The 14,127-nt window shown below is 43.4% G+C and overlaps 1 protein-coding gene across 1 annotated transcript in view; it reads left to right on the plus strand.

The window, feature by feature from the left end:
• The first annotated feature begins 884 nt into the window (after positions 1–884).
• The window catches only part of CNTNAP2 (contactin associated protein 2), a 971,924-nt gene continuing 958,681 nt past the window's right edge, over positions 885–14,127 (plus strand). The window contains exon 1 of the mRNA XM_053359792.1: positions 885–2,126. Coding sequence (XP_053215767.1) covers positions 2,030–2,126 — 97 coding nt within the window. The 5' untranslated portion in view covers positions 885–2,029. The remainder of the gene's footprint in view (positions 2,127–14,127) is intronic.

Raw genomic sequence — 14,127 nt, forward strand, 5'->3', positions numbered from 1 at the left:
CACATTCAGTGGTCATTCCAGGCATGTCATTGCTTTCAGTTGTCATTTGTTTTTCAGCATTCATCTTAATGCATAGTTTTCAGTGCTTCTTTACAAGAAAATTAACAGCTAACTATCTCACATATTGAAGATGTAGCTTAGTCTGCAATCTTATACTCACTTTACAGGGCGTACTGTAATGCCAACTCACCTCAACAGAACTTATTTATGTGTAGAAATGTATAAGTTCGCACTGTTATTGTTAGAAGTGGCTATTTTAAGATCAGTTTACTAATTTACAATTTGCTAATAATAAATATTTCCTGGCAGACAATATCTGAGCCCCGTTTGCCCACCACCACCATCCGAACATACAATCAGTGACATTTCTGAGAAATATTTTATTCCTTTATCAGTATTATTCTACAGCCTTTAAATAAACTATTTTTTTACCTCATGTACTCAAAAGAACAGCTAGAAAATAAGAGATGAATGTACCAAAACAGCCAACATCAAATGAATGGTAATAGCAGACAATATTCCTCTAGAATGCAGCAACTTTCATCTCAAGACTTGCAAGGAGTGGGGGGGGGGGGAGGGAGAGAGAGGGAGAAAGAGAGAGAGAGAGAGAGAGAGAGAGAGAGAGAGAGAGAGAGAGAGAGAGTAGCAGCCGCAGGGAGAAGGGTTTCTTGGAGCCTTTTCCAACCAAAGCTACAATAATGCCTGATTGCATTACCGGTTCCTTGAAGGCAAGCGGTCTATTACTTTAATGCAGCCCTGCCGCCCTCCTGCCCGCTCTGCGTGCGTGTGTGCTTCTAATTGCACAACGGGAAGAGGGGGGGGGGACATCTGCATTGGAGCCTTCCGCAGTCCTCTTTACTCGCTTCACAACCGGGATGCTGAGATTCTGATTCTAGTACTTAGGACCGCTCGGAAGACTTGCTTGCTGGACTGCCTTCGCTTGTGCATCCCAGGAGGTTGGAACACAGAGAGCCTGTACCATCTCGCTTCGAAGGGGGAACACCTGAGAAGTCAGCAAAACAGGGGGCCACCTCCCCCCACCCCCTTCCTTTTAGAAACGGATAAAGGGGGAAAGGAGGCGAGGAGCAGGAAAACGCCCCGCCAGGCTGACGAGCCTCCGCTTCTAAGTTCAGCACCACGGACAGCGCCACCAGCGCCGCCGATCGCTGAGCGAGGCCGCCTCCCGCTTCCCCGGCAGCAGCCCCTCCGGAGCAGCCCCGGCTCCCGGCCAGGAGCGGAGGGGGGGTGAGCTGGGGGTGTTTCTTTTGCTTTTGCTTTGAAACTAGGCAAGTGCCGAAGAGTTGCAGAGAGGGGGCTCTTTCCCTGGCGAAGAGGAGGAGCCGCCGGAGAAGGCAGAGAAGCCGAAGGAGGGGAGAGGAGGATTTTCCCATCCCAGCTCTTTCCAACCCCACCCCCCACCGAGCTCTCCCTCCCTCCCTCCCTCCCTCTCGGTTGCTGGTTATGCTGCCTCTGCTGCTAGTCGTGGCCACGGCGGCGGCGGCGTTTCCTCTTGCTGGCGAGCGATGAACGCAGGAGGCGAGAGCGTCTAAGGCAGCTCCTCTGCGGCGCCGGGAGGGTCCCGGTCTCCCGCTCCTTCGCTCTCCTTGATCCCACTGCGTGGCTGGCTCGCCGGTTGGCGCTGCGTGAGCGCTCCGCGTCGCCGTATATAGAGAGAGGCGAGCAGGGAAGCTCCCGGAAGCAGCCAGCCCTCCGCTGTGCGCAAGGAAGGGCTCGCTGCAGCGGTGCCAGCACCGGCAGCGAGAGGCGCTTTCCCTCGCCTCTCCCTTCCTGATACCCCGCTCGAAACCCCTGTTCCCATTAGTACCTCGAAGAGGGGGCGCAGGACCACCGGGAAAGGAAAAACGAAGTCCCCGGGACTTGAATTCGGAGAGACAGAGACAGAGAGACAGAGAGACAGAGAGAGAGAGATCTACCCCCCGCGAGCAGAGGGCAGATCCGACGGAGAGGAGGATCCGACGGCTCTTCTGCACCTGGCGCCTTGGACTAACGAGGAGTCTGGAAGCACAGGATGGTGGTGGTTCTCCGAGCCGGCTGCCGGGCAGCTCTCTTCCTGTGGATTTTCAGCAACATCAGCTGCAGAGCCCGGACAGCTCTGCCGTCCTCCCGTGAGTACCTCGTTTCTGTATTAAACTGGCCAGGGCGGTTCGGGAGGGAGAATCGGATTCCCTAGTCGGAGCTCGAATTCGGTGCTGGTTTGGTGCTGGTGGCTCTCTTTTGGGCGATCACCGCAACAGCAGGAGGCTTGTGGATCTGGTCCACTATTTCCGTGGCGAGGGTGCTGTTGGAGAGAGGTTGTTGTCGATCCTCACCTAGACCTAGGCTTGCTAGTGGGCTCTCTCGGAAGTTCTTTGTCCACTCTTCGGTGGGATTGGCAGCGGTTTGACTTTCAAGTGCCAGGGGCGTTGGTGCGCGCTCAGAAGAGGGGGCGTTGGGCGCTATGACTCGGGATTTTGCTGCTGATCTGGTTGGAGAGGGCTTGATTTAGGAAGAAATACAAAGTTTTCCTTCTCAAAGCAAAATCGGTGAACTTGGACTAAGCCGTTGCCTCTGTGTTTCATTCTTGAGAAAGGGATGTTTGTTACGTAAACGATGAGCAAAGAGTTGGTGGATGAGAGGGTTGCATCCCAGGGCACTTTGAGAGGGGCCTAACTCTGTTGCCAGATCTGTTGAGCTAAGGGCAAGTTGAAACATTGAAAGTCGAAAATGACTGTAAGCTTTTAGCGTTGGTTGGCGGATGCCAGACTGAAGTATTTAACCACCTCTCCAGACTCTATAGAGAGGGTTGTTGTAGCGTTATCAAATATACAACTTTTACTTCAAAGATCTGCAGTTTCCTTTTTAAGTTCACAGTGATCTGGAAAGCAGACGCTGCACGCCTGTGGCTCAGTGTGCTAGTTTTGCTGTTTGTTTTGGAGTGTGGGCAGTGCATGCTGTGTTCTTGTAATAAATCATCTTGAAAATTTAATAGCCAATGTACATTCTTGATATTTGACTCAGCACCTTTGCATCTGTTACCTTCAGTTCTAGAAAATAAAAAGCACTACTTTATTTATAGGAAGAAGGGGAGAAATGCCAGAGCAGATCCTTGAAGTTTGGAGATTCTTTGCAGTTCCTTGGTGATTAAGTAAATGCACTTTGCACTTGATCTGGTGAAATTTCATTTATGTTTATGTGAAATATGCCACACTTGAGACTTGGCATACCATGGTTGAACCCTGAAAATAACTGGCATTTATTCAGTCCCAAATGCAAGGGATTATTTTCCAATGTCTGTGATACATTTGAAAGATACCATGTATGACACAACGAAAAACATGGTTCAGTATATGAACCAAATAATTGCACACTGCAAACTGGTCTGAGCAATGTCGCGCTCTCTTTCAGAAACAATCCAATAAGGATTTTTTGTGCTTGGTGCGCATGGTTTATCCCATATAGATTCTGAATGTGAATGTCTTCCAGTTAATGGTAAAAGGTGGTGTGTAACACCACAGGAAGTCAAGAAAGACCTGGTTGTACCTTTCCTCTGGCTGCTGCAAGCTCAGTCCGTTCTAGATGGTGTATTGAAACTCAACCCTTCTACATTTTTTTTCATGTTCACATAAATGTACCCTGCATCATATTTTTAAACTGTCTCTGTATAGCACTGTTGCTGTATCAACTTGCAGGGTAGCTAGTTTGTGTTACCTCCTAGTGTTGTATCATAAGAAGTTTGTCCATGTGCAGTGATTTGTGGTACTTGTTTTAATATTACTCAAGCTTGGATGCAGGCATCATACAACCATTATTTGCTTGTTTTTAAAAAATTGGACAAGAACCTTCTGTAAGTAAAATTTCCATGTTGTCTCTTTTGAAAACAAAACAAAACCCCATTCTCTACTGTATATGCAACATATGGATATCATATAGCTATACTTTCCTGGTTTCCTAGATTCAATAGTTATTTTTTAATTATTACCTTGTGATCCCTTGTTGCCAGTATTGGAGAAGGCAGAAGAGGGACTGGCTGCTAACAGATGAATAGTTGCATAAAGCAAATCAAGCAATATAAGTACATCTGCTTTCTTGAACCATTATAACAAACCCAATTACATCCTGGCAAATGAAAAGTGCATGAAAAACATTCCTGCAGAGAATCGTAAAGGTATATCCTTCCAAGTGACAGTGAAGGAGCAAGAAAGGAGGTTTAGTTTGCTCTCAGATTTGGTAATGTTACTTGAACACTGTGATATGTAAGACTTTGGCAGATGAAATTAATCTGCAAACTGATGTCCAGCTTGATTGCGCCATAGAAATTAGTTGGTTTTTTTTTGAGAGGGTAATTACAGAGCTACCCATTACTGAGCAGTTTTGAAGTTTTCTGCCTTAATGTCCTGCTGTTGAAATGGGAACTGGAAGACTAAACTGGACTATTTACTGCATATGGAGTTCTGAGGGTGATCTGCAGCCCCTCAAAGGCAGTGGCAGAACTCTGTTGATTTTAATGCATCTGGAAGATGCCACCCACAAATACCTTGAAAATGCAAGGATGACCTGCTAGGTTGCTGAATGGCTGTTGAAATGGGAGCTGAAAGATTAAACTAAAGGACTATTTACTAGGAAATGCAAGACTATCTTTGGTTGAGTGTGGAAATTGCTGAAGTCACTGCACATTTTCATGTGGAAGTGTGCACAAAGGAGTGTGAAATATGACAGAGCAGTACCAAAAGTTTACTTGCACTCGTTCTACAAGTTACTGTTTTGAAAGCTGCTCATTCACACAGGAAACTACATATTGCTCTATAGTTGGTTCTATTGTGCTAGAACTAGAGCACCAAGTATTTGTATTATTTTTAGTAGAGAGAGCTGAAAATACTTCTTTTTAAACTTTTACATATTTTTCCATATGGTTTGGCCAAATCGTTTCACTAAAAATAATAATTATTTGTTGAAAGGCCATCAAGAGCAAATGTTCACATTTCAATATGACCATTATATAGTTTAAAATAAATATGAGTTTCAGATATACTGTAATAATAATGCAATGTAAATAAAATGTTCTATCTCCTGTGAACTGTACCGTATTGGAAGGAAACATTGATCAGACCCAACCATAAGCAGCTGTACCTACTGATGGTCTTATGACAAGGTTTAAAAACAATGATCTGAAGACTCTTAACTGTTTGCATCAAGGATAATGAACAGCTTAGCCAGGAGAGGTCATCACAAGACAAAAAGTAACATGGAAAATAAAATTTAATACTTTCCCCCTCCTTTACTCTCACTTTGGAATAGGCTGAGAAGGAAGCAAATGCAGTCAGGCTTAGACAGTGTGTCTGCTTATGGGCTCTTCTTGGCAAATTATCTTTTCTACTCAGTACATAAATGTAACCAAATGAGCACTTTTTGAGCTTTCTATAGATAGTTTAATGCAACCTAATTATGGAACCATTGCCTTTCACAGCAGGGTTCTGCTCAGTTCTGCTTGTTTATGTGTGAGTGAAGTTGGCTCCAAGCAGGCACCTTACTTGGGAAACTGCAATTGAAGCTATAACAATATGATAGTTTCTATAGCTTAGCTGATAGTGAAATGTATCACCCTGTGTTGATCAGGAGTAAAAACCCAACATGCAGAGAAATTTTTTATTATGCACATGTATGCACACTGTGTAATATAAGTTGACTGACACACAGACACATCATTAGTAATGATGCTAATTCATACGAAGGAATGGAAGATGCACAGAAACGGACAGTATGAGCAGGGAATTAAACCCACAGCCTGATCAACATATTCTACCTAGGCAGTAAAATGCTTACAATGTTGCTTAAATGTAAGCGGTACATAAATTGTCCAAATGTATAAATAAACATGCATAGCTTCCTAGCAATGCATAGCAGAAATTGACAATGGGGTAGTGTGCACATTGGCCAGCCAATATCCATACTTTCCTGCAGCAGCCATACATATTACCCAATGTGAAAAGTGCCCACTGTTTTGTGATTTGTGTGTGTGTGTGAATTGGCCAATGGTGATAATGTAATTATTACAGTCCTACATAATGACATTTTGAAAATAATCTGTTAGGTGATAAAAGCTTCTAGAATCAAAGAATCATAGAAGTGTAGAGTTGGAAGGGATCCCAAGGGCCATCTAGTCCACCCCGTGCAAGGCAGGAATCTCAGCTAAAGCATCCAAGACAGATGGCAAACCAGCCTCTGCTTAAAAACCTCCAAGGAAGGAGAGTCTGCCACCTTCCAAGGGAGTCCGCTCCATTGTCAAATAGCCCTCAGAGAGATCGTGGGATGGTAATCTGATTCTTACTTTTTAATTTATTTTTAATAAATAAACCCTTACTCCTGTGTACTGTATTATTATTACTTTTTAGTGAGTGATATACAGAAATGGATCTTTTACGTCTTACCAACTGTAGAAAACCCTGCAATTCTAGGAAGGAGTGGGATAATTTTTACATGCTGAAAATTCTCACAGTTCACATTTCTTTCTGTCCTTAAAAGATTCATTTTTACTTGCAACTCAACTCAAAAGGAAAGAATATTTAGCCATGCCCTGCTTATAGTAGAAATCTTTTCCCTTTGCTAGCTGCTAGATTAGGTACCGATTCTTCTGGATTTCTTAATGCATCCGGCTGCAAGCGTGGAGAAGCAGACTGGTTTTAAGTTCATTTACATTTATGCATCTTTTAATAGTGTGCTTCAATAAAAGAAAAATAACCGTTGGTCAGTTGACAATCTGCAGCCTATTTGTATTTCATTTATGTCTGTATGTTTTGTTTGTGCTTCACACAAACTAGCATGTGGGTGCAGCAGCCAAGACAATATGCCTAAGGCACCATCACTGGGAAAACCCCCAAAACTGCCAGGCTAGCTAACTGTTTAGTTTCTAACATTAATGTTATGTTGGTATCAAGCATGGTTGAAAATTGCCCTGCTGAGCCCTCTTTGCCCAACACACTGGGCAGAGACTTCCACTGACTGCTCATGTTGTCCTGTGTGTGCAAACACAGTCATTACCCAAAGCGGTTGGCAGAACATAAGCAATGCACTGATGGCCAATCTGGTTAATACCAATCACCATCAATATTTCAAAGTGTTGGCCTCCTGTGTTTTGGTTTCCAAAAGACTTGCAGAGCTTTCTCAAGTTTTCTTCATGCTTATATGCTTAATACAGTGAAGCCCAGACAACCCTATTTCAGCAGCAGCAGCTGCTGTGACAGGGACTAATGTAACAATGTTTAATGTTTGAATCAAAAGCCAAAAGCTACAGCTACACTTGGGTAAGTTTGCATCTGACTTCTGGTTCACAGGAGAACAAATTTTCCTTGAGGAGTTCCTTAGCCATTTCAGCTCAGGCCTTGGAGAATCCTTGTAAAGCATCATGCGTCATGTTCAGTTTCTGAAAATGCTTAGAAATATTCCAGATATGGCACTACCTGAAGACTTGGAGCGATAAACTGTGTATATGTTCCTGCCTTAAATGCCTGGGCAGGAGCCTATTCTATGTTCTCTTGGGAAGATCTAGATTCCATATACATTGAACATATCTCATTACTGGTCACACATCTCTATAGACTGCCAACACACATGAACATACAAAACTGCCTGATAATGAGTTTTAATTCCACCCAACTCAGTAATTGACTTAGGGAGGCTGTGCAAATGTGTGGTCTCCGACAGAGGAGCTTGGAGCCTCTTTACTGCACCCTATCCCTTTTAGTGCCATGCTATGCTGAGTTAAGCCAAGTTTGGCATTGTGTCTTGTCCCAGCTAGACTGGTGGTTAAGCTGTTGGTTGGTTGGTTGGTTGGTTGGTTGAATTTCTATACCACCCTGTACCCACAGGTCTCAGGGCAGTCATTCACTAACCACAAACTTAGCCAAGGCCTGTTCTTCAATATATCTTGTGGTTAGCAAGGAGAAAGCTTAACCATGACTTCTGGTTCAGATGACCTGCTGAGCCAAACCTCAGCTTAGCTCAGTGTAGTGTGGCATAAAAAGGGGTTGGGGAGGAGCAAAGCAGCTGTGATCCCCTTTTGGGGATCCTGAACATTTGCAGTCCTGTGAAGCCATAGTTTTGATTATTGTGTGCCATGCAAACCTGCCCAATGCTTACAATGACCAATAGCAATTCTGCAAGATCTCAGGCCAGAGGTTTTTCTTATCTTGCTAGCTGTGGTTCTTTTATCCAAAGATTAAACTTTGAACCTTCTCTGTGCTGTTTATCCACTCACCATTCTTTTTTCTTTTTGTATCATGTCTATTAGGTTGTAAGGCTGTGAAAAAGGCCTGTCTTGGCTGATAATAACCATAACCATAATCATAATGCAAGATTTGGGAAGGAATACAATTGGAAAAGGAGTTGGTAGAAAACTGATGGTTATATATTAGAGTGACCAATATGAACAAACTCTTTATTCTCTTTCCTCGTATAGCACTAACCTTTATTGTTTAATTTCAGTTGATATTGTAGGCTGGATGATGTTTTGATGGTACTTGCTGCTGGTCTGATTTAAACTTTTATGTTGTGATTGCTGTTATGTTGTTGTTGTTGTTGTTATGTTATGTTATGTTATGATGTTGGTTTGCTGCTTTGGGTATCCTACTTGATCCAAACACAGTATAAATGGTCGTATATATATATATATATATATATATATATATATATATATATAAAGTAAAACCCGGTGAAATCATTTCTTTAAATGCACCATTGAGAATACTGACATCCTTGTCTGCATACACTTCAGACTTGTGATTTCTTCATGATAATCCACCACCCATATTGATACTGGAAGTACAAATGACAATACAGAGAATGAAGATGGGGAAAGCACTCGGGCCGGATGGACTTACAGCAATTTATTATAAAAAGTTCCAGTGTAAACAAGTTTTGATGGACGTTATAATGGATTACTGAATGGTTTAGTTTATGTAAAATACGCAGGGATTTATGATATGCAAAATGAACCATGGAAAGAGAAGAAGGGAAGTCATTGACATTTTAAGGTTGTTTAAATGAATATTCTAAATTGTAAAACAGAAAATTTAATAAAAATAATACACAGATAATCCAGCACCTCTGAAACTGACATGAACAAGAGATGTGCAAGAAAGGAAACATGGGTCGCAAATAAATTGTATATTTGAACAAGAGACGAAATAATTGTGTCCTTGCAATTGCCATATATTTGTTTGCAGGGGCTTCAGTATATGCATGCAATTGCTGCCTTCTCTTCTGCTAGTTGGGAAATACACCACACACAGAGATTACAATGACTACAAAACATTTGCAACCACCCTGGAAACAAGGAGGCAAGACACACAAGCTGGGCAGACGGGGCCACATTTATTAATTTAGCACAACAGATTTGCAGAAGGGAATCGTAGTGCAGGACACTCACTGCAGATAGCAACGTAGGGGAGGCAACCCTTCCAAAGATGAGAGGCATTTCATTTGTCCCTTTCCCAAGACCCCAGTCTGCTCTTTAGGGGCTGAAGAGTGGTGGTGACAAACCATTTCAACCACATACAAACAAAATGCAGAAGGCTTTGAGGGAGTCAGGGAACGATTAAATAGCCCTGCCCTCCACATGCCACCACACAGGGCTGGCTCACCCATGAGGCAAGGTGAGACAGCTACTTTGGGTGGCAGGATCCACAGGGGCAGCAGATCTGGTCTCCAGGGAATGCATTGCCTGCTGCTTCTGTCACGGTGGCAGCAACAGCTGTGGGGCACTTGGAGGCCAGATCTGCTCCCTCCATGCCACCTCTACCTTGACCTCTTAGCCAATAGGAGGTGCTACTAGTTTCCTCCAACCCTTGTTCCCAGTGTAGATCTTTATTCCCCCCCTTGTTCCTGATGTAAATCATCACTCACCCCTTATCCCTGGCCAGGCGGGGGGCACCCTTTTGTGGTTTGCCTCAGGTGCTGAAATGTCTTGGGCCAGCCCAGCTGCCACAGCATGCATGTGCACACAGGGGGCCAGATGCCCATCAGACAGAGAAGCTACTGCACACGTGGAATACAGGCGCTCTCTGCCTGTGTCCTGCAGAACTAGCTGTAAAGAACCAAGGACAGTATATGCGTGCGCGCTACATTTTGTATACAGTTGCTAATTTTGGCTTGACTTTGCTGCTTTTTGAGGAAAAAATTCCAATTGTTCAATGCATGCTTTCATTATAAAGTGCCTTGAGCATGCTGCTATGAAAAGTGGCATTGTAATTTGATAAGAAAATATTAACGGACTGCCCGCTACAAACAGGATCTTACATGGCACAGATGTAAGATTTTTTGAATTCTTTCTTATACTTTACATGACTTTATGAATAAAATCATATTTAGTAGTGTATATTCTCCTTCTGCTCAGTGCATAGTCAATGGATCAGATTTTAGCCAAAGTTTGCTGAACTTATGTCCACAGTCAAATACTTGGTTCCCCATGAGGACCTTAAAAAGGACTTTAAAAAACGCTTTGGCTTTTCTCACAAAGAAGCCTTCTGAATACTAACTCTGCAGGCCTCTTCTCATAACTGTTCTGGCTCCCAAGTTTCTATCCACCTCACAACTGTACCTTTTCTAAAATGAACTTGTTGATATATTGTGTAATGTAATGTTTTTAACGGCACACAATTGATTGCTGTGGCTTGACTAAGACACTTTTATCATATAATCTTTAAGGCTTCAGAATCTCTCCTGACAGTAATAACACCAAAAATATCGATTGTTTGTATACTGTATGGAAAGACACTGCGCATAGCTTATATTTTTCTACAGTGGAAGGTAGTTAGTAAGTACCAACACTCCTTTTGGGACTATGTTTTACCTGCTTTCACCACCAACATTTTTCTGGTAATATAAATTGGCTTTAAGTGCCAGAGATACAGCTAGTTTCACACCATAGTTTATTGTGTCAGTGTTCAGCTCTGAATTAGAATCTCTTCCTCTTAGTATTAGTTTTCAGTTTGTTCCCAAAGGTATCATAACAATCAAAACAACTGCAACAACATAAGTTCTTACCTAAGTCAAATAATAGTAAGCTTGCCTAATAAAGTACTGTCCACAGTTTATTAACATGTATATCAAATGTCAAGGATAGAAAATACAAATTCCACACAGTCATGCCTATAAATTTCATCAGTGCAACTACAAAGATTAAATGTGCCACATGTTAGCAGTCATAATTCAGAGTACAATATTTTCATCCTTCACAGTATTGAGAACAGAGTGAGTATGTAACTGAGCCAAAGGGGAAGGAAGCACATTTCAGGACTGTGTTTGGCAGTGCTGAATAGCTCTTCCACTTTCTATTATTATTATTATTATTATTATTATTATTATTATTATTGGTTGCACTGAAATAGAAAGCATATAATATATGCAGGGTAATAATTGACAAGGGTTTGGGGGATTTGGGGAAATATTTAATCCCCTGGCCTCTGACACTGAAATGGGCAAATGTTTGGCACAACCTAGTAGCAATATATATCCTGGGCATACGTTATGACGCAGTGTAATCATCAAAAGGATGAGAAAATGATGGCAGTAAAGAAGGCTTTGGAGATCATTGTGCGCACTATGAGTTATCTTCATAATCCCATGATGGCACTGTCTAGGGATGTTTCAGGATTCTGTTCTTTGTGAATTTCAATAAAGACTAAATGAAGATACTGGACAAGTCAGAGGTCAGAGTTCCCTATACTGTAAGTTTATATGGCAGACCATGGAGAAGCTGTTTTTATCCTTTCTCTAGCCCATATAAATATTGCAGATTTGTTGCTCTTCTAAGCAAAACAGATATGAGTATTGTCATATTCTAGAGTGTATGTGTACGTACATATATGATGTTATAGATTTAAGAATTTATAAACCCTATAAATTAATAAATGCTAGGATTTTGGTTATTTGGGATATCAAGGGTGAATGCAAGTTAAGACAAGTTCCTGGACTATCTTATGTAAAACAACCTGGCTGACCTACGGCTATCAAAATAACAATTGACGGACATTAACAATACAAGAGAACTCCTCCCCCCTTGCCCTGAGGTGTGAATAGAGTTTGGTGATTTGGAAGGCTGGCTGGGAAGAATAAGGAGGAAGAAGAGCTGGAATCCATCTTGGGCAGGCTGGCTGAAGGCTCCCTGCACTGCAGTGGGGGACCAGTGGGGTTGCCATATTCCAAACAGCAAAAAAGAGGACACATTTGTCGACATCTGCTTTTAACTATGGGTCGCTATGGAGACTCTCATTTTAATGTTTTGTGAGCAGAGCTGCAGAATTGGGCACATCCCATTCAGCTATAATTTTTTACTTTGTCCTTTTTGTACTAGAGATTCCCCACTATGTTTTTTTAAAATGCCTGACTGTATCCCCAGATGAACCATGCCAACAGCACTTCATTCCAGTATCCACCCCAAAACAAAAACAGCACTTCTGAGAAAAGCGCCCAGAATGCCCCTTTACCACACTGACGCTATTAGAAGAAACCCACAGCTGCCCACTGTCTCCTTGCACCTAGGGAAAGGAAGCTAACTAGATGCCATACACCTGCTGATTTACCAGGCCAAGAAAGTATCAATGCCTTTTTGGCTCATTTTACCAAATGAGAGGTAGGTCAGTCTGAGATTACCCCCAAGGCTGGCCTAACCAGCACTGAGAAGGCAGGGGCATGTACAGCCAATGAGCCCCCGATGACCTCCTTGCCCGTCCTCCCTGCTACCTCTGGGGCTGCCTCTGCACCCCTTCACCCACTGGAAGTGGCCCCTGCAGCACTGGCACTGGTTGCCAATCCATCTGGGCGGGCACTCACACTGGTTGGTGCTGGCCTGGCAGCACCCTCTGTTGGCACACAACTTGTCACACTTCTTCGCCTTGGCAGCCACTCCAGCTCTGGCCACTGCCAGACCCAGCAGGAAAAGGACAGTGGCCAACCAGAGCGGGCGCCTGTGGAGGAGGAGGGCAAAGAGGCCACGCCACCTGCGGGCCCACTGCTCCATCACCTGAGGTAAAATGTACAGAAATGTGGAGAACAGAGCCCTGGGAGGAGGTGGGCAGCAGCTGCAAGAGCCTCTGCCTCTCAGCTTCGCACTGACAGGCAGACGGGCAGACGGGCAGTGGCTGGCAAGGGCTGCGGCATGGCCTCCTTCTTCCTGGAGTGACAGAGGTCTGTGAAGCTCAACCTTAGTGCGGCTGTGGCGGCACTTGGCCTCGTGCTCACTCTCCTCCTCACACAACAATTCTGAGGAGGAGGAGGAGGCGGAGCATTGTGTGCGGTGGAGGGGGGGGAATAGGGAGGGAGATAAAAATAAGAGAGACCATAGAGGGTGGGAGTGCTAGTGTGCCACAGGCAAGTGCCTCTCTCTCTACAGCAGAACATCATAGAGAGGCGGGGGGAGAGGAGGTGGGGGCGGGCTCTGTGCCCTTAAGTTTTGGTTGTTGTTTTTAAATGGACATTTTGCCAAATTTAAAAAATCCTCTTGGACAGCAATTTTAAGCCTGAAAAGGAGGAAGATGTGTCTGGGAAAATCCAGACATATGGCAACCCTAGGTACCAGTCCTTCTTGGAAGATTTGGACTTCCTCAATGCAGACTAAAGGTGTAAATAGGTGAATAAACCATATTTCTTAAAGCCACAACAGTCTCTACCATGATTTCAATTCTCCAAAGGGAAACTGACCCTGTGTTGGTGCTTGGGACCCCATGGGCTCTTGCCACTGCCTGGCAGAGAGGGGCAGACACCCAACTTTTGTAACAATATTTATGGTCTGAACTATGGGTGATACTAATCTGCCTATGCATATTATGAAACTCAGCCAAGTCTATGGCTTTCTAAACTGAGAAGCAAGAAGCACGGATACAAAACTGAGTGGATAAGAAATACAGTACAATATTTTCCTTTTGACTGTGCATGCTCTAAAAATGGATTTCTCCAGCAAAACATAGGTATGTCTGATAATGAGCTTGCTAATAGTTATCTAATAACATTATCATATATTACGCAAGTATATGGAAATGATGCATGACCCTGATCTATAGTGTGTTGAATCTGCAGTTATTTCTGAAGAGATGTTGTGATGGGAGTCAATATGGTTATGTGCAAGGAAGCTGTAAT

The sequence above is a fragment of the Podarcis raffonei genome, chromosome 12, assembly GCF_027172205.1.
Source record: "Podarcis raffonei isolate rPodRaf1 chromosome 12, rPodRaf1.pri, whole genome shotgun sequence".
NCBI classification, from domain to species: domain Eukaryota; kingdom Metazoa; phylum Chordata; class Lepidosauria; order Squamata; family Lacertidae; genus Podarcis; species Podarcis raffonei.